The 26,129-nt window shown below is 34.9% G+C and overlaps 4 protein-coding genes across 6 annotated transcripts; 3 read left to right on the top strand and 1 right to left on the bottom strand.

Moving 5' to 3' along the window:
• On the top strand, positions 111 to 5,646 carry LOC18614390 (T-complex protein 1 subunit alpha). The gene is made up of 17 exons (XM_018114197.1): positions 111 to 393; positions 509 to 573; positions 943 to 1,032; positions 1,136 to 1,222; positions 1,362 to 1,421; positions 1,523 to 1,573; positions 1,929 to 2,024; positions 2,409 to 2,474; positions 2,614 to 2,831; positions 3,044 to 3,140; positions 3,231 to 3,317; positions 3,755 to 3,889; positions 4,270 to 4,374; positions 4,660 to 4,788; positions 4,891 to 4,994; positions 5,123 to 5,213; positions 5,304 to 5,646. The coding sequence occupies exons 1-17, from the start codon at positions 321 to 323 to the stop codon at positions 5,385 to 5,387; spliced, it is 1,638 nt and encodes a 545-aa protein (XP_017969686.1). The 5' UTR covers positions 111 to 320; the 3' UTR covers positions 5,388 to 5,646.
• Positions 6,916 to 12,559, top strand: LOC18614389 (pre-mRNA-splicing factor CWC22 homolog). 3 transcript variants are annotated; one of them, XM_018129755.1, is made up of 8 exons: positions 6,916 to 8,791; positions 8,902 to 9,091; positions 9,688 to 9,791; positions 9,911 to 10,013; positions 10,120 to 10,424; positions 10,650 to 10,955; positions 11,384 to 11,762; positions 12,241 to 12,559. In XM_018129755.1, exons 1-7 carry the CDS (start codon positions 7,166 to 7,168, stop codon positions 11,759 to 11,761), a joined length of 3,012 nt encoding a protein of 1,003 aa, XP_017985244.1. In that variant the 5' UTR covers positions 6,916 to 7,165; the 3' UTR covers position 11,762; positions 12,241 to 12,559. The 3 variants fall into 3 exon arrangements, with proteins under 3 accessions (XP_017985244.1, XP_007052195.2, XP_007052194.2); XM_007052133.2 differs by having other exon boundaries at positions 12,031 to 12,520; XM_007052132.2 differs by lacking the exon at positions 12,241 to 12,559 and having other exon boundaries at positions 11,384 to 12,224.
• LOC18614387 (GATA transcription factor 4) lies at positions 17,475 to 18,766 on the top strand. The gene is made up of 2 exons (XM_007052130.2): positions 17,475 to 17,950; positions 18,068 to 18,766. Exons 1-2 carry the CDS (start codon positions 17,720 to 17,722, stop codon positions 18,653 to 18,655), a joined length of 819 nt encoding a protein of 272 aa, XP_007052192.2. The 5' UTR covers positions 17,475 to 17,719; the 3' UTR covers positions 18,656 to 18,766.
• LOC18614386 lies at positions 20,321 to 23,974 on the bottom strand. Its single transcript, XM_007052126.2, has 9 exons — positions 23,551 to 23,974; positions 23,395 to 23,461; positions 23,222 to 23,299; positions 22,774 to 22,826; positions 21,863 to 21,946; positions 21,132 to 21,184; positions 20,977 to 21,041; positions 20,826 to 20,884; positions 20,321 to 20,646 (listed from the first exon to the last, which is right to left on the bottom strand). Exons 1-9 carry the CDS (start codon positions 23,854 to 23,856, stop codon positions 20,557 to 20,559), a joined length of 855 nt encoding a protein of 284 aa, XP_007052188.2. The 5' UTR covers positions 23,857 to 23,974; the 3' UTR covers positions 20,321 to 20,556.

The following is a 26,129-nucleotide window of genomic DNA, read 5'->3' as shown; positions in this document are numbered from 1 at the left end:
TCCCGGTTTTTTGTCTCCACAATCATCATTTTGGACCTAACACGACGTCGTCTGGTATAACCCTTTCTCTTTCTGGCTCACGCAAAAAACCCCCCATTAAACTATCAAGCAGAGTAGAAGAAGTGTAGAACCCTGAACCTAAAGCCTCTCTTTCGAACATTCGAGCGAGAGTCATTTCCCACTTCCTACTTCCCTTTCTTCTAATTCTGCAAGTCCCTTTCTTCTCCACCCACAGATCCCGATCTAGGGTTTCGTCTCCAACTCTTTTTCTTTCACTCCCTTCTTTTTCCTTTGTTTTTTTTTTGAATCTTTAGCCGTAAATGTCGATTGCAGCACAAGCACCAGATATTCTAGGCGAGCGTCAATCTGGTCAGGACGTTCGCACTCAAAATGGTACTATCTCCTTCTCTCCCTTTTATTTCCCTGCCGTGCTTTGTTTATTTAACAAATTTCACTGAAATTTGTTTGTTTGTTTTTTCTTCATCGTTTTTTCTTTGTCATTCGGTAGTGGTGGCATGTCAAGCAGTTGCGAACATTGTTAAATCCTCACTTGGACCAGTTGGACTCGACAAGGTATTAGACAGCAACGATTTCCTTCGTTGGTTTCTGTGGAAATGCCGAAATCCCTTTTGCTTTGGCCCTAGTATTAATTTTATTTTCTGTTTTTTTGGTTATATTTTCTTTTTTGTTTTATGATTGGGCTGGATTTGGAAACATTATTTAAAAAATGAAGTATTTGTAGTTTTAATTTTAGTGCGAGGTGGATGATTATTACAATGTTTTCAGGAAAATGTCCTGCTGTAATGTTCTTATAAGATTTATTGATGTGCCAGTGATGCTGCAGTTGTTTTTATTTTAAAAACTTTTAAAATTTTGATTTGGCTGTGTATCTGTTTTGATGATTTAAGTTAACTGGCTGCTTGGTTTGTCGATTGTTTTCAGATGCTTGTCGATGATATCGGTGATGTAACGATAACAAATGATGGTGCTACGATCCTCAAGATGTTAGAAGTAGAGCATCCAGCTGCCAAGGTGGATAAATAGCCAGATTTTGCATGTTGAAATGAGACATTTGCTGTTGCCGTATTCCTTTACTGCTGTAATTTATGTTCAATCTTCTTCTTTGAGGTGGCAGGTACTTGTAGAGTTGGCTGAGCTTCAAGATCGAGAAGTTGGTGATGGAACAACCTCGGTTGTTATTGTAGCTGCAGAATTTCTCAAGGTAACTGCATCCATTTATTTAGAGGTTTTATATATGTATAAAAAAAATACTCATTTAGGAGCCATGTTGCTTTTTAAGAATGTTTCTACTATTGAGAGATAGTGACTTGATAATATGTGATTTACTTACAATTTGACAGAGAGCGAATGACCTGGTCAGGAATAAAATTCACCCAACATCTATAATTAGTGGCTACAGAGTGAGTAACTTTTTCCTCCTCTAGCATGCTCATATTTTTCTGTCTATAAGATATCCATATGGCATAATCTGAACATGTTTTTGGGTTTTTTATTTGAGCAGCTTGCTATGAGGGAAGCATGCAAATATGTTGAAGAAAAGTTGGCAGTGAAAGTAAGTGCCTTATGGAGAAGCGATTGAAAAGTGAATAATAATTAACTTGCATGTGAAATCTGACAATTTGGTTTCCATATATGACAGTTGGTATAGATCTGTTTTCATTTGTATAAAGACTTCTGATTGCCATGACTTCTCTTATCACTTTGATTACATTAGGGGGTTTGCTGTACGACATCCAAATTACTCTGCCTTATCTTATTCCTTATATTCTGTTCTCATATGGAATGATTTAGTGTGAAATATGTAATTTCCTAAAACTGATTGACTTCTATGCTATTGATCTTTTGGTGTTGCAATGTTCGATAGCTGTTGTGCCTTTATTCTACTCATCCTTATTTTTCTTTATTAGGTTGAGAAGCTTGGGAAAGATTCTCTAATAAATTGTGCCAAGACAAGCATGTCCTCGAAGCTGATAGCTGGTGACAGTGACTTCTTTGCTAATTTGGTATGATCATGCCTAGCTCAGTAATTTAAACTTATTTTTCAACTCTCAGCCATCTGAAGACTCGTTTAACTGCCATATTTTCCTTTCCTTCTAAGCTCTATCTATTTTTGCCTGGATAAACTTGACATCCTATGCTGATGCACCTGTGTTCACGTTCAAAAACACTTGCTGCAAATATATATCTTTAACTTTGTTTCCCCGTGCTATTATAAGGATTTCTGGTTTCAGCAGTACTATTTCTATATTTTTTAATTTTGCCGTATCTTATCTTGTTGTTTAATGAATAGAAATCATTAAATGCTTTCTTTCCTATCGTTTATGAGATACGAGGGATCAAACCTGAAGCATGCTTGTTTAGCTCATGTATTGAATTTGTCTGCATAGGTTGTAGAAGCAGTTCTAGCAGTAAAGATGACCAATGCACGAGGAGAAGTCAAATATCCAATCAAGGTAAGATAGTTGAACTCTGATTAATGCATTTCTTATAAAGATTCTCAAACGAGCTCATGTTACAAGATGGCGTCATTATCTGTGATTGGAGCTTCATTGTATCTGTTTTCAGTCATTAGTTGCTTTCTTCATATTGCAGGGAATTAATATTTTGAAAGCACATGGAAAAAGTGCCAGAGAGAGCTACCTGCTGAATGGGTATGCTCTTAACACTGGTCGTGCTGCCCAAGGAATGCCCTTAAGAGTTGCCCCTGCCAAGATTGCTTGTCTTGACTTTAATCTTCAGAAGACAAAAATGCAGTTGGGAGTCCAAGTCTTGGTCACAGATCCTAGGGAGCTTGAGAAAATTCGTCAGAGGTGATAATCTTTACATTCTTAAGCTGTTTGCAGTCACCATTGTGGATTACTCATTTACAGCTTCTTTCCTTGGTTTTTTTTTTTTTTAATTTTTGTGGTGTGTCTGCAATACATAAAAGTTTATCATATTATCTAGAGCATGCCTAGTGTAAATTTTAAACAGCCATACATATCTATAAAATGTGACACTGATGATGTCTATGTCTAAACAGAGAAGCTGATATGACAAAAGAACGTATTGAGAAACTTCTTAGAGCTGGAGCCAATGTTGTTCTGACTACAAAAGGAATTGATGACATGGCACTCAAGGCAAGCTTCTTTTGTATTTGTTTTTGTCTAATTGCTTTCTTGTTTTGTGATTTTTATTTTTAAAATTAATATTCTTCATTGCTTTTTCAGTATTTCGTGGAGGCTGGGGCTATAGCTGTCAGACGTGTTCGAAAAGAGGATATGCGCCATGTTGCTAAGGCAACTGGTGCAACAATGGTATGTTCGTACTCAACCTTAAAAGTCATAATAATTGTCATAACCATCGGAATATTTGCATTCTCTACTGTAGGCTATAGTTTGTGCTATAACGTAGTTCATATTCACGGTGCTTATGGTATTGAATTAATTAAAGCTCATGATTAATAATTAATCCTTTGCTAGGACTGTATCCTGCCAAACTGAATTGTGTTTTATTGAGCTAATGGGAATATATCTTAGTTAGGGCTGCATCATTCGTCACTTTAACTTTGTTATTTACAATTTTTTTGAAAAAAAATGAGAAGCTTGGATTTGTGTTGACTGCCTTTTTTTTTAAAAAAAAATAAAGAACTTTGTGTCATTACTCTCACAACTCTTAGTAGTTTGAAACGGCCTATTAATGCCTACCAAATGCCTTTTTCTAATAATATTCTTCCTTGCTGATGGATCTGCAGGTTTCTACATTTGCTGATATGGAAGGGGAGGAAACTTTTGATTCATCATTTCTTGGATATGCAGATGAAGTTGTGGAGGAGCGCATTGCTGATGATGACGTGGTTATGATCAAGGGGACCAAAAGTACAAGTGCGGTGTGTGTTTTGCTCTCTGAGTAAAATTTATAACTTCTAAACTTGCTCATTTTTTTTCCAAACTTGGAATCTAATTCCTTTAAATCCTGGTTGAGATAAAGTATCTTCAGATATTTCTGCCCTTTCTTATTAATTTTTTTTTTATATCTTGAAAACAACTTTGTGGGCTATTTTGATATGAGACGTGCTATCACGGGTTGAAGCCAAAGGCAACACTGTGTTAATATGTCACTGTTATTGGTGCAAAAATGTTAAGCAAGCTAATAATGGTTTTGAAATTATGTATCCGAGTTTAGTATATAGATTGTCACATGTTGGCAATAACTTTTGATTTGTAATGACCACATGAGACTGACTCTTCTCATTTAACCATTTCCAAGGTTTCCTTAATCCTTAGAGGTGCAAATGACTATATGCTTGATGAGATGGAGAGAGCTCTACATGATGCTTTATCTATTGTGAAGAGGACCCTTGAGTCGAATACGGTAACCTCAAACTCTTACTGCCTAATGTTAATTTTTTTGAGTTTCAAGATGCAACATTGATGTTAATGATAGAATAATTTACTTGAGCTCATTAGCTGGTTGATAGAATTTAAATTGTTAGAATATGGATTTCTAGTGGTAGCGTCTTTAATACGATATGGCTGTTTGTCTTTTGGTGGTTTATTTGGAGAGATTATTTTAATATTTCCTCAGTGTTTAGATCAATAGTCATAATGCAATGTTTGTAATGCATTTTAACCTCCATTTTGGTGTTGGAAATGTTAGGTGGTAGCCGGCGGAGGTGCAGTTGAAGCTGCTTTGTCTGTGTATTTGGAGTATCTTGCCACAACTTTAGGATCACGAGAACAGTTGGCAATTGCAGAGTTTGCTGAATCACTATTGATTATACCAAAGGTAGCATTAGTTATGGCTAGGCTGCAGCTTGTGCAGACATTTATCTTTTATCATTTGATATGGTAAGTAACTACTTACATCAATGACATTGATCATTCATAGGTGCTTGCGGTCAATGCTGCCAAGGATGCCACTGAATTAGTTGCAAAACTTCGGGCTTACCACCACACTGCTCAAACCAAGGCTGATAAGAAACATTTTTCAAGGTATACATTGCACATATAACAGTGAACAAAAGTAATTTCATCAAAGAAAATATTGGATAATTGAGAGTTTTGGCACTGAATGTGACATTCGTTCTGTATTCAAATATGCTTCCTCTTCGATGTTGCAGCATGGGTCTGGACCTTTCCAATGGAACTGTTCGTAACAACTTAGAAGCTGGAGTCATTGAGCCTGCGATGAGCAAAGTGAAGATTATTCAGGTAAAAAACGTGTGAGTTTTGATTTGAGTATGTTATCCAACTTTGCACCCAACCGGCTAATGTAGTAGTTTCCCATTCTCTCTTTGCCAGTTTGCAACTGAAGCAGCCATAACAATTCTTCGAATTGATGATATGATCAAGCTTGTCAAAGATGAAAGTCAGGATCAAGATTAGTGGGGTTGATTTCATTGTTAACGGTCGTCTTTGTAGGTTAATTTTGGGCAAGGGATTCGGATGCCATTTTCTAACATTGAAGAGGGTTATGGTTTCATGTTTATTCCTGTTATTGGTCTTAAATTGAATATATATGTTTGTTTTGTTATGTGATTAAGACCATCATTCCCCTTTTGTTGTACGATGATTATTTGGGGAAGAACAGTTGAGCATTTTCCTAACAGGTTTCAATGCAGAGAGGAATCTGTTAATCTGAGAAGCTGTGATAATTTTGTGCCATCCTTATTTACAAAAATAAATTATTTTAAATTGCAAAGATCAAAGGGGAGAAAATAAGAACGATGTGAGTCGAGGCCTTACAAATTACAAAAGTATTTATTTTTAACACAATAATTTTTTAAACTATTTAAGAAAATTTTAATAAAATTTTATTAGTTATTATATTTTTTATTTTAAATCAAATAAAATTTTATAATAAATGATTATTTAATTGTTATTAGTCATAATATTGTATATTATTTTATGTCAAGTGATGCAGATGTGGATAAAATATGATAAATGAAATTTTAATTAATGATAACTTAGTTAATTTAAAACAAAAATTTAAGAGTTTAATTGAGCATAATAAAAAAAATAAAAGTTTGTTTAATTTTTGTTCAGATAATTTAAGAATTTTTTTGTAATTTTCATTTTTCAAATTTAGCAAGCAAAAAGGCGAAAAGAAAATAAATTTTTATCTACTTTTTCATCTTTTCAACAAGTAGATTGACAAATAATATCATATTTTCTCTATTTTCACGATTCTTCTAAACCAAATTTTTGTCTTTATAATATAATTAATTTTATTTAAAATTAAAAAATACTAGTATAGATGATGAAGGGAACTGGCTTTTTGGTTTTGTGTGGGAGTAGTAACATACCCACTTGTAGCATAACTTTGGGCAATTCTCCAAGGCCTTAAATTATGTTGGGAGAGGGATTTTAACAAGGTGCAAATAGAAGCAGATTCAATGGTGGCTATTCAAAAGGTATCAAGTTCCAACTCTTCTCTGGATCCATGTCCAAATTAATTAAGGCAGATTAAGGCGCTGCTACAACGAAATTGGGACTGTACTATTACTCACATATTTCGTGAGATCAACTGAGGCGCCAATTAGATGGTAACAAAGCATGAAGACTTTGAGATAGGCTTATATATTTTTAATGTTCCACCTCCTCATATCTCTTCTATTTTATTGACAGATAAACTGGGCATATCATGGACTAGAATGGTGTAAATTATTGTTTTGATTAATTTAATTTCCCTTTTACAAAAAAAAAAAGAAGAAAAAAGAAAAAACCTTTATGTGATGATAAATTATTACTTATTAAGGTAATTTTATAATCTTGTTGTAAAAGGCCGAATATCCTTCAAAATCAGGCTTCAAAGAAATAAAAGCCCAATTCTATTAATTGGGCCAATGAGCTTCGTAAATTATCCCATCTCAGCCCAAGCTATTTGCCCTTATCTCTCTTCGAAACCGCATCCGACTTTCCTCTAATTCAAATTACAGCGTTTCCTCGCTGCTTCTCTAATTCGAGCCCTCGCGACACTCACTCAGGTCAGCCTTACCTCGCTCCTTTACTTCTCTTCTAATTTCTCTGGTTAGAGGCCTTTTGTTCTTTCTGTCGAATTTCTGTTATCCTAGTTGTTTCGGTTTTCAACACCTTCTTCGCCGCGCTTTTCCGTATTCGATAGGAATTTTATAATATGGCTAGGCAATACGGTGAATCGAGTGATGATGATTCGAGAGATGAGAGTGGTGGGCGTCGTAATCGTGATAGCAGGCATTCTAGGTCAGATAGAGATAGGGGAAGGCGTGGAAGAGAAAGAGAAAGGAATCATGATGAGAAGGAGGAGAATAGGCGGAGAGAGCATTCTGGATCTTCTGATGAGGAAGAAGGCAAAGCGTGGTAATAGAGGTGGAAGAAGCGGAAGCGTAAGGGAAGGAGGACAAGAGAGGAATCAAGATGGTGATGGTGATGAGAATAGGTGGAGAGAACGCTCTGGAGCTTTTGATGAAGAAGACAAGCGTGCCAATAGAGATAGGAAGCGAGAAAGAGAAAGAATTCGTGATGATGATGTTAAGGATAGGCGGAGAGAACATTCAGGATCTTCTGATGAAGAAGACAAGCTTGGCAATAGAGATGGAAGGCGAGAAAGAGAAAAAATCCATGACGAGGAGGAGGAAAATAGGCGGAGAGAGCATTCTGGATCTTCTGATGAGGAAGAAGGCAAACGTGCTAATAGAGATAGGAGGCGTGAAAGCAAAAGAGGAGGAGGAAAAGAAAGAAATCAAGATGGTGATGTTGGTGAGAATAGGCAGAGAGAACGTCCTGGATCTTTTGATGAAGAAGACAACCGTGCCAATAGAGATAGGAAACGAGAAAGACAAAGAATTCATGATGGTGATGATGAAGAAGGAGATAAGCTTGACAATAGAGATAGAAGGAGAGAAAGAGAAGGAATTCGTGATGATGATGGTAAGAGCAAGCGGAGAGAACATTCTAGATCTTCTGATGAAGAAGAAGACAAGCATGCCGCTAGAGATAGAAAGCGAGAAAGAGAGAGACTTCGTGATGATGATAGGAATAGGCGGAGAGATGCAGTGGAGGAAAATTCTGAATCCTCTGATGAGGAAGAGAAGAGAGGCAAGAGAGATAGGAGGGGAGAAAGGGATAGAAGGAATAGGCATGACAATGGACATAGGGATAGGCATAACCATAGACAGCGGGAATCTGAAGAAGATAGGTACAGACATAGGGACCGACACCGTCATTCACGGCATGATTCAGATGATGATGAGGATTACAGAAGAAGGTCCCAAAGAAATAAAGAACGCGAGAATAAAAGTGATAGGAGAGACAATGATAATCAGCCCAGCCGTAGAAGCAGAGATGATAACAGTTTTAAGGAGAAAGAAGAAGGAGAAATCAAGCAGAAACAACCAGCTTTGCAACAAAACAACTTGAATGGTGATACGGCGAATTTAGGTAGGAGTGGAGGAGTTTATATTCCTCCATTTAAACTAGCAAGAATGATGAAGGAGACAGAAGATAAGAGCAGTGTTGAATATCAGCGATTAACATGGGATGCGCTTAGAAAAAGTATCAATGGACTAGTTAACAAAGTCAATGCTACTAATATAAAGAATATTATTCCAGAACTCTTTGCTGAGAATCTTATTCGAGGAAGGGGTCTCTTTTGTCGTTCATGTATGAAATCTCAGATGGCATCTCCAGGGTTCACAGATGTTTTTGCTGCATTTGTGGCCGTTGTTAACACCAAGTTTCCTGAGGTGGGGGATTTGTTGTTGAGAAGGATTGTTTTGCAGCTTAAGAGAGCATATAAGCGGAATGACAAGGTGAGTATTTGCTCCATTCTTGACTAATTCTAATTATTTATTTATCATTGTCTAAAGGGTACCGCTTTTTCCAGTTGGGTGTGTTACTGACTGTCTCTTTTATTGGACAGCCTCAATTATTAGCTGCCGTTAAATTTATAGCACATCTTGTGAACCAGCAAGTGGCTCATGAGATTATTGCTTTGGAACTGCTCACTGTTTTGCTGGAGAACCCTACTGATGACAGTGTTGAGGTGGCCGTTGGTTTTGTTACCGAGTGTGGATCATTACTTCAGGATCTCTCACCAAAAGGCCTCCATGGTGAGTGCTACTGTTTGAATTATGTATAATGCAGTGGTTTTTCTTCTCTGTATTATGATTGATACTGGTTTAGATTTCATAAAATTATGTTGTTGGAATGCATGAAATGCCTTCTGTTGCATTTTGTTAATCATACATGTAATGCATGACAAATAATTTTTTCTGGGCATGTCTGTTTATCTTGCTTTAGCTTCTTGAATAATCTAAGATGAACTTCATTTAATTGATAACCTAAAGTGTGGTTATCATGCTGGTCTCTTAGATGAGTTAGGTTTGAAAAAGTTACTGTTTACTGGTTTTAAAAATATTTCATCCACAATGGTAAAAACTATATTATGATATGACTTTATTTGTTAGGTTTTTGAATTCCATCATCTTGGTTGCTTTGTAATGGTTACTGCAGGAAGCTATTTACAATTAATAATAGAAATTTAGTTTAGTGTTTGTGTAATTTTCTGTGAAACAAAGTAAAGGAAAAAGTTTTGGTTATTCTCTCTCTCACACACACACCCCTTTGGTGATTCTAGTCTACTGGTACCTTATGAGACTATTCATTTGTTTTCCTTCTCAATTAATGTTGCATGTTGTGTTTACAGGTATTTTTGAGCGTTTTCGGGGCATTCTTCATGAAGGGGAGATAGATAAACGTGTTCAATTTCTGATAGAGGGCTTATTTGCTATAAGGAAAGCCAAGTTTCAGGTGTCTTTCGTTTCCCCTAAATAATTCTTTTGAATTCCTTTGAAAATTTTAGGTCACACGTACCTTTGCTAATACTCAGCATCTGACAATAGCAACAACTTAAAACTTTGTTTTCCCAGGGGTACCCTGCTGTTCGTTCAGAACTAGACCTTGTTGAGCACGAGGACCAATTAACTCACGAAATATCTCTCCAAGATGAGATAGATCCAGAGATCACCCTTGGTATGTCTCAAAATGTCTTTAGCTATTCTTTTACTGATGACTCACCCTGCTTGGTTCATTCGCTGTGGTATGTGATTGTCAATACCTTTAATTGTCCTTCGTGCAGACATTTTCAAACCAGATCCTCAGTTCTTGGAGAATGAAAAGCGTTATGAAGAGTTGAAGAAAACCATTCTTGGTGAGGAATCCGATGATGAAGAGGGGTCTGATGTGGCTTCAGGTGATGAGGAGGATGACGATGATGATGACGAAACTGATGAAGAAGATGAGCAGCAGATGAAAATAAGAGATGAGACAGAGACAAATCTTATAAATCTTCGGAGGACAATCTACCTGACAATCATGTCCAGTGTAGATTTTGAAGAGGCTGGACACAAGCTGCTGAAAATTAAGCTTGAGCCAGGTCAAGAGGTAAGGTGATACAAATGATGGTACAATTATTGTAAGTCAATCAGAGGTGTTTGCCTTTCCTCAAGAAAACTCAATATTTTCCTTCTGGCTTTGTAGAGTATATGTATTTACCCTCCCTCTCTTGCAAAACTGAATAGCTTTCCCTTTCTTTTACGGTGGGGTCAGTTTTCCTGTTTCCTATTGTTGCATTCTAAGAAACTTGTCACCTTGATTTTGGTTGTGCAGATGGAGTTATGCGTTATGCTGTTGGAGTGCTGCAGTCAAGAGAGAACTTACCTTCGATATTATGGTCTTCTGGGGCAGCGTTTTTGCATGATCAACAAAGTCTATCAGGAAAATTTTGATCAATGCTTCGTTCAGCAGTATTCTATGATTCATCGTCTTGAAACAAACAAGTTACGTAATGTGGCGAAGTTTTTTGCACATTTACTTGGCACAGATGCTCTGCCTTGGCATGTGCTAGCCTATATACGATTAACTGAGGAGGACACAACTTCTTCTTCCCGAATTTTCATCAAGATTCTCTTCCAGGTAAGTTAAAGAGTATTCGATATTTTACCTGTTTCTTTTCATCTGTAAACAACAAAGTTGCCAATTCTTTTGAGTTGGGTAAAAATATGAACCAATGCATTTGGGCAGTTGGTTTAAAGTTGGGTACTTAAATGATATAAAACAAATATTAGTATGTTGATTTCTATCATGTCCAGTTCTGAGGCATTTCAAGTGATAACAAATCCATTTCCTGTAGGACATTGGAATCGTTAGGATAAATGAGTTTAGTTGGTGGATAAATTGAGAAACATCACAAAGTATAATCTTCTGTTTGGAAGCAAACCTTTTGTTTAACTCATTTTTTCTTTTTTCTTGTCTAGAACTTATCTCATATGCTAGTCAACTATTTGATTTCTTTTTTCTGCATAAAGCTGTTATGTTGATTTTGATACTTGGTAATGGTACAGGAATTATCAGAGCATCTTGGAATTCGCAGACTGAATGAGCGGCTTTCAGATCCCACGATGCTGGATTCATTTGAATCTATTTTCCCAAGAGATAATCCCAAGAACACACGATTTTCCATCAACTTTTTCACTTCCATTGGGCTTGGTGGTATCACTGAGAATTTGCGTGAGTATTTGAAGAACATGCCACGGCTTATCATGCAACAACAGAAAACAGCATCTGATTCAGAAGCAGAACCTGAATCTGGGAGCTCGAGCTCGTCTGAATCTGGGGGCTCGAGTTCATCTGATTCAGAAACTGCTAGTTCTGACTCAGAGTCAAATTCGTCAGGTTCTGATGAAAGTGAAAGGCGCAGAAAGAGGAGGAGGAGGAGATGAGGTAGTGGCCTTTTCACTGAGGAGTTTAGTTTCAGGCTTATGCATCTTTATACCTGTTGGTTGCTTACCGTCCAACTTTTGACATATCTTGTTATACTACTTTAGCAGAGTTTTCATTAGATAGTCAAATATAACTGTAATTTTGTATGTTAATAGAGCCGAATAATTTATGGCCACTATTTTGCAGCTTGTAGTTTGCTTTTAGATTGAGACACATCACCCATGGCATTATTCTTAAGTCATTATGTTTTGTCGACATGGCTGAGCAGGTTGCTTAGGTACTTTGTACTTTCGAAATTTGTGGGAAGACTATGATCAATGGCTTCTTGGTATTCTTTGACCTGGACACATAAACCATAAGGCTTCGGTCCTCAATTAAGGGTTGGGTCGACGTGTACTTGTCCTTGTGTTTCTCGGGTGTACCATATTGCTGTTATTAATTAAGAGTTATCTCTTTGATGTATCTTCATTGAGTGCAGATTTTAGAAATGGCCCATTGGCAATGTTCATGTTGTACGTAGAAGAAAAGGCCACGTGATTCTACACATGGGCACACGTGCATTTACAGCAGGTTGGTTATGGTGTCCTTCCCCCCCTTGCTTCTTATTAACATGTGGCTGCTACATTATCGGGGGTGTAGGGGTTCCCCAGAGCTGTACATACTTCTTTGATGAGGCACGATTTCAGCAGTGCTTGTCGGAACAGAATGAACCCATCATTCCGCAAGGATTGAGGTTCTGTTTTTCTGGTTAATCTTTACCTTAATTGCCTATGGCTTATTTATGGGCATTATTATGATGAATTGCTTAATTTTTACAAGTTCTAGGATAAATATATATACTGAATAATCAAGTGTTTTTTACCCAAAAAAAGAAAAAGAAAATCCTAGTGGGGGAGACTATTAAATGATTTTATTATTTTCAAGATCGGGCTGTCTCCTGTGGGTGTACAACACCCACGTGAATGCACATATTGGGCCCTTCTGGCCCATTAAAAGTATTGTTTCAACTTCGATTAGTTCGGGTACCGGGCCCAAATCTAAACAATTCAGTATTGAAATATAATAGTCATGCTTCAATTTATGTTGCGACGTATCACTTAATTATAAAATATTAATTTAAAAACGTATAAAAAATTTTAATATTAATATTAATATTTTTTAAATTATAATTATTAAATATTAACAATACATTAAATATAAATTTAATTTCGAAACGATTAAAAACATTTAAATCAGGGAATATCCAAGATCCTCGGCTAATCCAATTAAAAAAATGCCTTTTAAAAAAGGAAAAAGTAGTAGTGGGAAATTGTAGTACAAGTAGTTAGAATGAGAAGTAAAGTAAACAGTAGTTGTAGTTTTTAGTGTAATTAAATACATCATCACGTCACGTAAGGGTATTATAATCCATCCATCCTGTTTATAGGCACATGGCTACGCACGTGCCATGCTGATGCTTCGGGATCACCACCACTTTTCCATGTCACGTGATGCCATGTCTCTTCCACCAATGCCGAAACCTTAGCCAGCAGCAGCTGCTCCTCCTCATTATTTATTTTCTCTTTCTTCCTTTCTTTCTTTCTTTCGCAAGCTTTATATAATATCCAACCGTCCAAAGACTCTGCTGCAGAGAATATTAAAAAAAAAAACCAATAGGTTTATTTTTCCCTGTAATTCAGTACATTAATAGCACGTCACGTGACACACACATAATCCACACCAACAGGTTAAAAATACTTTTAAAACACAGTGGATATGAGACGTACCGACTCTTATCTAAAATTCGTAACATGCGTTTATCGTAATAAAAGAAAACTCTTACTTATAAGTTTAATAGTTATCTCATATTTTATTTGGTGTCGGTTCAAAGGTAAAGCCACCAAAGCGGTGGTTTTAGATCTTAAATTTTTATAGATCTCTAATTTTATAATAATAATAATAATATAATTAATTATATTAATAATATATAAAAATTTAATATAATTAATAAAATATTTATCTATTCTCTTAGACTTAATAAATATGTATATTATATTTTCTTTCATATTTTTATTAATTCTCAACTATTTGACTCGTTTCTTATATAAAAGTTAAGATAATTAATAAAATAATATATTCTCTCACATCTCTAATCATACGCTTAATAAATCTAAAAATAATATATTTTTAATTATTTTTGTTATTTTCAATCAACTAACATTAATATATATTTAATGATCTTCAACAATTTTTTTTTTATTTTCAATCGATTAACGTATTTAATCATCTTCAATAGTTATTTTTTATATATAAAATCAATTATTTTTTTCAATTAATAATATCTACTTTTGAATCATTTTTTCTCATTAACTCTTTTTTTCTTTTAACTTTCATGCAAGAAGTCTGTTATACTATTATTTTCATAAAACCGTGAGTCTCATTTATTATTTGTAATAAATATTCAATAATTCAGTATTATTATTTTAATATTTATAAATTTTTTATTTTAATTTAAAATTTATATTATATTATTATATTGTTTTTATTTTATATGATAGTTGATTTATTGAATTAAAAATTTAACTAAAAAATCTAATAATTTTTTTATTTTAATAAAAAATACCTCATTTAAATATTTAATTTTAATTTTTTAAAATTATTAAACCATCCCTGATTTTATTAATGTAATAAAAGGGAGACAGAGACAGTCTGAGACTGGCTGGCAAGAGCCCTTGTTTTGCATATTTTGATGATTATCGTCACGTCAATTTGTTAAGAGGTGAAAAGAAAAACGTCAATATGACAAAAAGGAGGAAATACCAAAGCGGTGCAATGAATGTACGGGATTTGTACTTTCCTTTCAAAAAAAGAAAGAGGAAAAGACAGGCTTCGTTGGTTTTCTCTCCACCGCCACCCAACTCCTCTCCTTGTATAATTGCCTTGCCATCTACAAGCCCAAAAACAAACGAATTCAACAAGAGAAAGAGAAAAAGAAAGAAAGAGTGCCAGTTGTGACCAGTTGTCGTAGTAGGTTAAAACTCTCTCTCTCCTTCTTTCCTACTACTCTCTCAGTGTTTAATCATGGGAGGGGGGTGGGTTGGCGTCAGGGATAATAAAAACTCAACGAACGTAACGGAACACGGCCCGTTTCTTTCTCTTCATAGTTCTTTTCGCCCCGTTACTCTCCCTTTGGTTATTAATAATTAAGCAGGGGAAGAAGAAAATATATTTGTGGTCCCTTTGAGCTTAATTATCTTATTGCTACAGCTACCCCGCCTGCCTCCACGTTTTCTTTCTTTTGCCTTTGCTTTGCTGCTTCTCTTCCCCCGGGGATTAAGAAACTTCCTGCTAACCCCCATTTCAGCATACTGAAACATGAAGCAACAGGGTCACTTCACAGTCCACCCTTGAAATATGGTAGGGTAGTAAATTGGAAAACCTGGTAGAGAAATAATAAAAACCATGCACCCCTCCTCCTGCTACATAACAAGTCATTTTCCATTGCTTTGTCTGCATTTAACAAACTTAAATAATTTGGCAGTGAAAGCGTGTGTGTTTGTGACAGAACAACTCTGACCCAGAAACGTTTGATGACAGACAGAGAAGGCAATGTGTTGCTGCCAGTAAATGCAAACAATGAAACAAGGTAAACGGATAACTAGGTCTAGGGTGTTACCCTTCTCTTTTTCTTTCCAGTTCTTACCCTACCGACACTGCTTGCTTTTGTGTGAGATGAATAATAAATTCAGCAGGTATGAGCAATGACTAACCGCAGATAATGCAATGGCCATAGCCTTTAGGGCTAACCGCAAACCCCACACACCACACCCCCCACCCCCAAAAAAAAAAGAAAGAGAATTTCTCGTGAATGAGTGGGCTGTGGGCAGTTGAGTTGAATGAGGTAAGCTTCTTACCACCTTTTTCTTTACATTTTTTTTTGCCTTCTGCCATGCCCTAAAACTCATGCTTGTAATACTATTTTATCAGCTTCGATTTAGTAGAAAGTCAAAGGAATATATATGCATTCAAATACAACCCTAAGCCCATTAAAAGGAGAAGAAGAAGAATTGGTGCCTTTAGGTGGTTTCTTAAAGAAGAAGCATTTATGGCTATACTTATCTTATCTCAAATTAATCACTTCTCCATTACCGAGCTATTGCAATTAAGTGCCCCCATGAAACCTTGGGGTTCAACTTATAATAATTATACTATTAAAATAGTAAAGCTATATGGACTCTATCCTTAGAGTTTTCAGACCTTTTTCAATTTTGAGGAGTCTATCATCTTTTTCAGGAACAAATCCGCTGGACAACTACAATTCAGACCGTTAGAAAGCTGTTCACAAAGTTAAGGATATTGCCTCTATGATATTGTTTGACTTAAAAGAGTGAGCATTTGATTGGTTCAAAAATTAATTAATCTAATATGAATAAAGAAAATAAAAATCGATCAAATTATAATATTAAAAGTTTGAAATTAATTGAAATTAACTTATCTCGATCAAATTTTTTATTAGTTCAGTTGTAAATTTTAAATATTAAAAATTGATCAAAATAAACGAATAAATTAATTACTTCTTCCATGCCATTTAAATCGGCTCGAATTAATGAATTCAATCTATTCCATTCACTTATTTTAATTTGAACTTAATGCTCACCCTAATTTGACTTATGTTATGTATAGAAATTAAAAACCCTAAAAAGTGAATCAATCAATTGCAAATTTGCTGCCATTATATTAATTAATGTTAACAACTAAAACTGTCTCGTTATTGGTGAACTTGGTGTAGGTATTATGCTATAGCAGCCAGCTAGGGCATACAAGGTTTTCTTGACCTAATTGGATATAGTAAATGTAAATGCTGCCTAAAGGTCAAGCTCGCTTGTTCTTATATAGAATACAATAAAGTAACACTACTACATTTTTCTACTATTTTAATTCTTCTTCCCTTAATTAATAACATTATATACACAAGAATTTACGATTGAAAATCCTCTATTTCTATTTGATGTTTCCATTTGATACCTCCTTCGTAATTTTACATATACAGTAAGAAACTAAAAAAAAAAAAGTTAAAACATCGATTAGTTAAAAAGATCATTGTACCCCAAAAGAGACATTAATTCGTACAAAGATTTACCAATGTAACAGGAAGGCAGTAGGATGCAAATTTGTTCTGTTTTTGTCCTTAGAAGGAAGGAATTGTGACAGTAAAAGGTGAAAGTAAACAAAGGAAGAAGAAGAAGACAAAGGTGAAGGCTCCTAAGGTATGTATGGAATTGGATGATAGTAAAAAAGAGAAGAAAGGGTCTGCAAATGAGTGTGATTTGTTAGAAGGAAAGGGAGCAGGTATGCCAAAAGGAGCCCATAGCATGCCCTGTAACTTCATGTGGTGGAGCCATATTACTCCCATCGTTGTCTCATTCCATCCATCCATGTACTTTTTTCTTGAAGGAACTTACTATTACTTGTAAAACTAGTCACTTATTGATTTACTATTATTATTACTCTCTCTGTCTCTTTTTTTTACTTGTAATTATTGTTATTATTTATGTTTAAAATTTTATTTTTAATTTCTGTAAAAATAAAATTACGAGCAAAAAAAGTGTATTTTTTATTTTATTAGTACTATTATTATTATAATAGACAAACACATGCATGCATGCATGTGTTTGTAATTGTACGCTTTATATAATTCATATAAATTCCCGTTAAAAAAGAAAAGAAAACAAAAGAAAGAAGCCAATCAGTCGCTTACACAGGCAATCTCTTTCTCTCTCACACTGCATGCTCACTCCTTGCACGTTCCTCTGCCCCCTCTTCCCATCAATATATCACTCCGCTTTCCTCTCTCCCTTTCCCTCCTCTCTCTCTCTCTCTCTCTCCTGGTCTCTTCTCTGGAGCTCGCTCTCTCTTCTCTTTTAACGGAAAGAGGGCTGAGAGAGTTAGTTGTTTTTGTTTGAAAACGAGAAGAGGAAATGGATATGTACGGGCTTTCGGCTCCGGAACTGTTTCGTATTGATGATCTTTTGGATTTGTCTAACGAAGAGCTTTTCTCCTCTGCTTCCAGTTCCACCGCTTCCACCAACAACGACCAATTCCCTCCTTCTGAAGCACCTTTCAGCTACGCTTCTGCTTCCTCCTCCTCCTCCTCCGCCGCCTTTCATCCCTCTTTCTCCGCCGACTTCACCCACGACCTTTGCCTTCCCGTAATGACATAATATTGTTACATTATTATCCCCATTAATTCCCTTTTTTTTACTTACTTTCTTTTTTGGTTTTCTTTGGCGTAATTAGATTGTATACTCTTGCTACTTGTTTTGCAGAGTGATGACGTGGCTGAGCTGGAGTGGCTGTCGCAGTTCGTAGAGGATTCCTTCACCGACTTCCCATCGAACTCGATCGCCGGGACCCTAAACCCTAGAAATGACTCATCGTTTTCGAGCAAAGCTAGGAGCAAGCGTTCGAGAGCGGCAACTGCAATGAAGACAACGACGACCTGGACGACGATGTCGGAAGCGGCAGCTCCTTTTACGGGAAATTCGAAGACGAAAAAGGAAATCCAACGTCAAGCATCGCCAGCGGTGGACGGAGGGGTGAGACGATGCACGCACTGCGCCTCGGAGAAGACGCCGCAGTGGCGGACGGGGCCGTTAGGACCCAAGACACTGTGCAATGCGTGCGGGGTTCGGTATAAATCGGGTCGGCTTGTTCCCGAGTACCGACCCGCAGCCAGTCCGACATTCGTGCTGACTCAGCACTCGAACTCGCATCGGAAGGTGTTGGAGCTGCGTAGACAGAAGGAGATGTTGAGACAACAACAACAGCAGCAGCAGCATCAACAACAAGAGCAACCCTACCGTCAACACCACCACCACCACCGCCTCCAACAGCATGACTTCGAGGTGTGCTGACGTGTTGACAAAATCTCAGTTGTTGTTACTGTAATCACGTTCAATCGGACAGTACTCTCTTTTGGGGCCCGTCGGCCATGTTCATCAAACGCTTCGATTTTCTTTTTCCTTTTTTTTTTGGCCTTTTTCTATTTAGTTTATTTATTCTTCTATGACTTAATAGTAATTTTCTTTAACCCAAAGAAAGGAACAAAAAAAAAAAAAAGAGACAAAGGTCATTAAATAATTTGTTTGGGGTTGGGGTTGGGAGATTAAAGTTTCAACCACCATTGGTTGCTTCTTTAACGCTTCGTTGAAAGGTACAGAGAGAATACTAATGTTTTAGTGTGAACGAGAGTGACTTTCCACGTGATGCACCGTAGGGCAGCTGATTAGACGCTTCCGAATATTCTCTCTCTATAAAGGGTTCTCACATGGATCCCCGTAAAAACGCTAAGAGTTAAAAATTAATAAAGGAAAATAAAAAAACTATTATTTTTAATAATTTAAAAATTTCCACGTGATATTTATATTTTTTATTCAATTCATACCAGTATTTTTTCAATTAACATTCTTTTAATAATTTTATCCAATAAAATTATCAAAATATTTTTAATTCAAAATTAATCTATCTATTCATATTTAAAAATATTTTTATAATTTTATTAAATAAAATTCCAGGTTAATCTTTTATTAAAATAAAAGTTGTTTATGAGGTATTAATTAAAAAAAAAAAGAGAGCTTAATCTTACCTTGGAAATGAGTGAAAGTCCATGATTTTGGTTACATAGGAAGTATGAGCGGTAAGAGTCGAGAGATGGGGGTTGGTGGTGGTGGGACCGGCCCTTTTTGGCCTTTTGTCAGCGGCACTTTCTGATTCTGATAGGGGATGAAGGGCCTTCTTCCAGTGGGAGATTTTAGGTGGGACCCAAAATAGGGGAAGGTCTGATCTCAATCATATGATCAGCATGAATCGACCCATCCCTTTTTCTTTTTCTTTTTTTTTTTAATTGTTATATCTAATTGGTGAAAGTTCGATAAAAAAAGGAAAGGGGATTGAAAGGATCACGTGACATGGTGAGGTTGATAACGCAAAAGAAATAGTAGTAGCACTAGTACAAGTGAGTGTAAGTGGGAGTTTTATTTGTTGGTGAGGGAGATAATGCATGTGCATTAGGCACGTTCATCGACATATTCCTGTAGCCAGCTAGCCTTCTGATCTTTTTATACATTATTAAACTACTTTCCCAATCAAAGTGGCCTTCCCTCTTTGTGAAGATTCTGGCTCAACTCAGCTGGACCGACCACTGCTGACAATCTACAGAGCCATGGAGATAAACCCATTGATCGTTCTGATCCCAATTCACGAATTTTATCAGCATTGGTGCCAAATTTCCAGAACAAATGATTGATCCCAATTCCGAAAGCATGTACCAATCAGGAGAACATGGTTTATCTCAAACAGATGAGCAATCTGGGGGTCCTGTCGGTTTTTCACCATTTTACAATTGGAAATTGAACCATGAGCCAATGGTGAAACAGCCAGTTTAAACCCTATATACGGGATTCATTCTGTTTTTCCTCTTTTTCCAATGAAGACTTCGTGCTGATTTCCTAGCATTAGAATATTTTTCCACAGTTTTGGCTAAACTAGAGGCATTGAAATCAACCTTGAGAAGCAGAAAATTCAGAAAACAAGGCCTTAAAATTGTAAAACTGAAATTCATGTAGGATTTTTTTAATATTGTTTACTTATACATGTTCCCTGACGTGCAAACATCACATTTGCATGCATCAGGCTCGAAAGTAAAATTCAAATGTAATGACAAAGTAATCTACCACAACATCTTATGTGTTAGTGATGAAAACCGTGACCTGTGAATTCAAGCACATGCAACAATAGAGTGAAGACAAGAGAATCCTCAAACTGCAATTCCATAATTACTGATTTTTGAAACCTCCTTTGCCAAAGCATTCCGCTCTCGCTTTGCCTCAGAAGCAAGGTTGGAAACCTGCCAAATTAATGATTCCATCTAAGCAATAATTTCCCAAGGAAAACTGCACAGTCATCCATGATTACGGTTTATGCAATCACAGGAATGGGAATAAAGGAACATTGCAATTTCATTATAGCACTAGCAATATATATTTTGAGACACAAAGCCTGCATGCTAATATTCAGAAAACTTACCTGTGATCTAAATCGAGATGCTTCTCTACTTGGAAGTTCTCCAAGGATATCCTTCAAGCCTGATGCAACAGAGAATATGGGTGTGTTTTCTCAGCCACATAAATGCTGAAATGTTCAATGCACCTAATTAAGAGAGAAAGTACTTGAATACCTGCTGCTTGTCTTTCAATCTTATAAGCTGAGTGAATCACACTTTGAATCTGCTTGCCTGCGTGCCTGAAACAAAATTGAATATGCCCCAATGGGAAAAATCAGCCTCAAGAAGCAGAAGTGAATATTCCACTGCATTTCATTTGAAGTCACAACCTGAGTTTCTTCCTGCCACGGATCAAATCTTCTTCGGCTACTGATGCACTCCGCTGGAAACATCAATAGTACATTATCAATTATATTGCACAAAATGCTTAACTAAAGCATTAAGTTGATCTAAGGCAATGATTAACTTATAATTCCTGTGTAGTACACAAAGTTTCTAAGGATACTTTATAATATGTTAACATTTTTTCAAGTTTGTACCTATGAAAGAATAGGAACTAGATGTGAATGTAATTCCAGGAACTCTATTGAGAAAAAGAAGCTATTCACAGCTATAGACATCAGTACATGAACACTTTGTTGGATGAAAGCTATTTGGAAAATCAGTTTTGCGATTAAAATGTTTCTCCATTCCAGGGGATTAACCAATTTTTCTTCAACACATACAACACTATTTAAAACAGCTCAAGCATATATATGGAAACAGTGAATTCTCTGGTTTCATTTATTAATTACAGCAAGTTCAGATAGCATTCCATTTTGTCCTTTATATTATTATTAAATAAAGAAAAAAAGTTATGAGTTTAATGCAAAAGTATCCTAGATCAGCTGAAACTCCAAGGGAAAAGGTTCTATTTCATTGACAAACACACATGTAGAAAACACACACTATACACACACAGATGTCCAAGATAATTGATGCATGAAATGACACAAGCACATGATGAAAGAATACTTGTCAACAGTTGCCATCTATTAGATATCCACTACACAAAGTGTACCTCCAGCTTCACACTTTCAGCCTTAAGGCGGTCAATTGACTGTCTCAGCTCCTTTACTCTAATGTCAGCTTTGGAAAGCCAGGACTGCAACAACAAATAGTAGGAAGTAATTGATAATGTTTTATACCGGGAAGATGCTTGATTGCTTGATGGGCCCCCCCACTACAATCTGATAAAACTTTTTTTTTAAAAAAAAAATCTGATAAAATTCAGAAAGATGCTCCGTGAGCAATTGACTCATAAACAGTTAAAACTGATAAAAATATCACTGCATGGACCAAGATGTGCAAAAAAGAAATAGAAAATCCCACAAACAGAACAAAATCCAATTGTTGAGGGAGACATTCAAACAATATGCCATGGAATTACTAGAAGCTGGAAAAGCTGCTCCAACATTAATACAATAGGCAATTCCAACTGTCCCTTGACAATTCATATTGAACATCCTTCTACTGTTGCAAACTTAAATACTTCTTTCAGATACTCAATGCAAATTTATAGTAGCCATTTGTTTATACTTTTGCTATGAGAAGTTAGCAACAATCATGAGTAGGTAACGGATTCCGCAAATTTATAATAGTCATTTGTTTATACTTTTCCTATGAGAAGTTTGCAACAACCATGAGTAGGTAAGAGATTCCAACTCTCAGCTTAAGCAACAAACTGAGGATGCCGTTGCTGGTATGTGAAAAAGGACTGTATACAGAATTACACAAAGCAATGCCCTGGGTAATCATAAATAAGATAAAATCTTTGCATGCAGATTGAATATCATTTATGTCCGCTTCTTAAATCCAAATTGAGTATACAAATCCATAAGCTAAACAAATACACCAACAGAAAGCACATTGCAAGGACAGATAGGGGGCACCATAAAGCAGGACGAATGCAGACAAACAATATTGACTCACCTCTTCACTCACAAAAAGACGCAAAGTATTGTAATATAGGAAACGCCTTGGCCCTGTGCATTGCAAGTAAATGAAACAAGAACAATTAAGTTTAAATTCTAAATCCAGATTAAAGCAACTTAAGTAGGTGAAGAGAATTGCTTAATAAGTCACTTAAGGATATATGCATATCTAAGACTTGCGAGGCTAGGAATCCTAAACCTGCTAGTTATCTAAGCAACAACTTTAATGGTTATCATTAAAGTTGGTTATGAGAAAGCAGCACCTCTACATTGTTAGAAAGAGCTAGTTTCAATGAATAACAAGTTATGTTTGTACATTTGCGTGTACATAGTTGCAGCATTTTCGACATATAACATAAAGAGACAGAGATGGATATAATTGATGCCATTGCTGCAAATACAAACAAGGAACACAGAAACAGCCTACAAATGTAACAGAACCATACTTTTCAGTACCAGAACTCCCAAGCCAACAGCAATACCACCCGTGATCATTGGATGCGAAGCTGCAATTTTAATCCCCTCTACAGCAAAAAATGTCAAACCTCAAAACCTTCAAAACTAAAAACCAATAGTCTGTCAGATACAAACAGAATGCGAAAGGATTAATGCAACAGACCTTTAACTTTGCCAAACATCATGTTCTCGTAAACAGCAAGCTGGGACTTGACATCCTCAAGTGAATCCTATCAATTACAAAAAAATCACATAAACTGCCATTTCTCCTAATTCTCAGCTTAAAAATTAACAAAATAAAGGATTTTGAGAAGCGAACAATGGTTTGATTAAAATGTGCAGCGGAAGTGGAGCCAAATTCTGAGAGTCGAGATCTAGAAGCTTCGATTGTGGCGTTAATGTTCTGTTCGATGATCTTTTGATACAAAAGAGCTTGCTCCACTGCGTAATCGATCCATGGAGTGGCTTGTTCTAGCACTTTCGATTCACTTTTAGAAGGATAATCGCTCGGCGGAGGCAGCGGCGTTGGCGCCGGTGATTTTGGATTTGGGCTATCTTCTGGTGATTCAGAGACCGTTGCCATGGGGTGGTGATTGTGTTTTACCGTCTCAGGGGCCATCCTCATGGGGAAGTTTTGTTAGAGGCTGGATCCGGTAGTTTTTCCGGGTCAGAATAACCCGCTTGGATGGATCCTATCGATGCCCCTTATTTTTACTTTGCTCAATGCTCCCCTTCGTTTGTTTATTTCTTCTAATGCCCAATTTCACTTTTTCTTAACACTCCACCCTCTTTCTTTTTTTTCTTTTTTTTTACAATATTCTTTTATTTTTTATTTTTGTTTTAAATGTTGTTGTGAATTGTGATGTTGTCTCCTAAATCGGAAAGCCTATATATTTAGATAAAATGAAAAGTTTAATCATATTAATTTCACATTTAGTTATAATATATGTAAAAGCTTATAATTTTGTTACTCAATACAATAATTTTATATATTTTTAAAAATAAATTAGCTGTTTTTTATCATGTGAGTTTTGAGTTCATATAAATAAATTATATTACACTGACTTATCTTAATAATATAATGTTTTTATTGTTTTGTTGATGTCAATATGATTGTTATTTATAGTAATAATCTACATTTATGTTCTTTATAGTCCCAATCTTTTTTTCTCGACAATAAATTTCTTTTTTGAAATTCATAAATTATAAAATCAAATTATCATAATTTTAATACATTTTAATTGAATATTTCGTTATATGATTTGTTTAATGTTTCTTATTTAACACTTGATTGTTTTCTTCAAAATTCAGTTAGGTACATATCTCGATGTTTTGTTTTTAAAATATATATATAAGTTACCACGTGCACAATTTGTAACATACTTATTTATTTAGAAATCTTTGTAATTAAGACATTTTATCTAAAAAAGTTTTAAAATTATTTTAAAAAATTTTAACAAATCTTTATACCTTTATTGTATTCAAACAAACATTTGTACTTTTATTTTGAACCAAATAAATCTTAACATTTTTACTTTAAATTAAATAAAATTTTATGATTAATAATTGATTTATTTAAAATATTATTTATCATTATATATCATATGGCATTAAATAACATATTGACATGTCATAGTAAATAATGACGTAAAAATATTAAAAAGATAATTATACTATTTATTAATTTTAAAAATTACCATTCTATAATTTTATTGATTTTTTTTATTAATTTAAAAAAAATGCCCTGATCTGACTCTTAATAAAGCACTCCTTTGAGAGCTTCGATGCTCTTTTGGGAGCCCTAGTGCTATCAGGGAGCATCAATCTGATGCTCTTTAAAGTTACTTATCAATATGAGAGAAAAAAACAATGAAAAAGGGTATTTTACATATTTTATACTTAACATTAACACTATTTAAATATCGAGGTTGAATGTTTATTTTAAAAAATAATAAATTTTTGTGTAATTTTGATCAAATTTTAAAAATAAGAGTATTTTTCTTTTATAATTAATAAGCAAATTTTACATTTGCGAACACATTTCTAAATCTAATTGCTAATTTGATTTTTTAATGAATTAAACTTGAATATTCATCTACCCTTTCACTCTTGAATATGACATTGAAAACCATCATTAAACAAAAATAATTTAATTAAAACTCTGAGATACGTATATGATGATCATGATTAACATTGACTTTAATGATTAAATTATGTTAATATTATTTTTTATTCTTAACCTACTAATTAGGAGCTTTCATTGTTCAATTCTTATATGTCTTAAAATTATTTTAATTTTTAACTAACCAATTATTAAAAAAAAAGAGTTAATCCACCATTCTTCTATAGCATAGGAAATTTAGATAGAGAATAAGAGAGACAAATGAGTAGAGAGAAAGAGAATATGAAAAATGAATAAGTTTTGTGTTACATAAGAAAGTAATTTTTAAAATTGATAAAAATAATTTTATTTAATATTTTTTTAATATATTCCTGCACAATTAAAATAGCCATTATCATGTCGAAAGGGATCAGTAATAGTTATTATCTTTTGAATAATGACTATTTTATGTCTTCTAAAATAATTATTTCATGAAATAACTATGATTTTTAAAAAAGATTAAAAGCTTTCAACATTCAATTTTTATACGTCTTAAAATTATTTTAATTTTTAATTAATCAATTATTATAAAAAGTTAGTCTATCATTATAGGAAATTTAAAAAGGATAAAAAGACACAGATGCGTATAAAAAGAAAGAAGATATGAAAAATGGGTAGGTTTTGTGTTATGTAAGAAAGCAATTTTAAAATTGATTAAGAACAATTTTACTTAATAACTTTTTTAATATATTTTTACACAATCGAATCAGTCATTATTAAAAGATACATGTAATGGT

The sequence above is a fragment of the Theobroma cacao genome, chromosome 1, assembly GCF_000208745.1.
Source record: "Theobroma cacao cultivar B97-61/B2 chromosome 1, Criollo_cocoa_genome_V2, whole genome shotgun sequence".
NCBI classification, from domain to species: Eukaryota; Viridiplantae; Streptophyta; class Magnoliopsida; order Malvales; family Malvaceae; genus Theobroma; species Theobroma cacao.
This window is presented reverse-complemented; position numbering and strand designations above follow the sequence as displayed.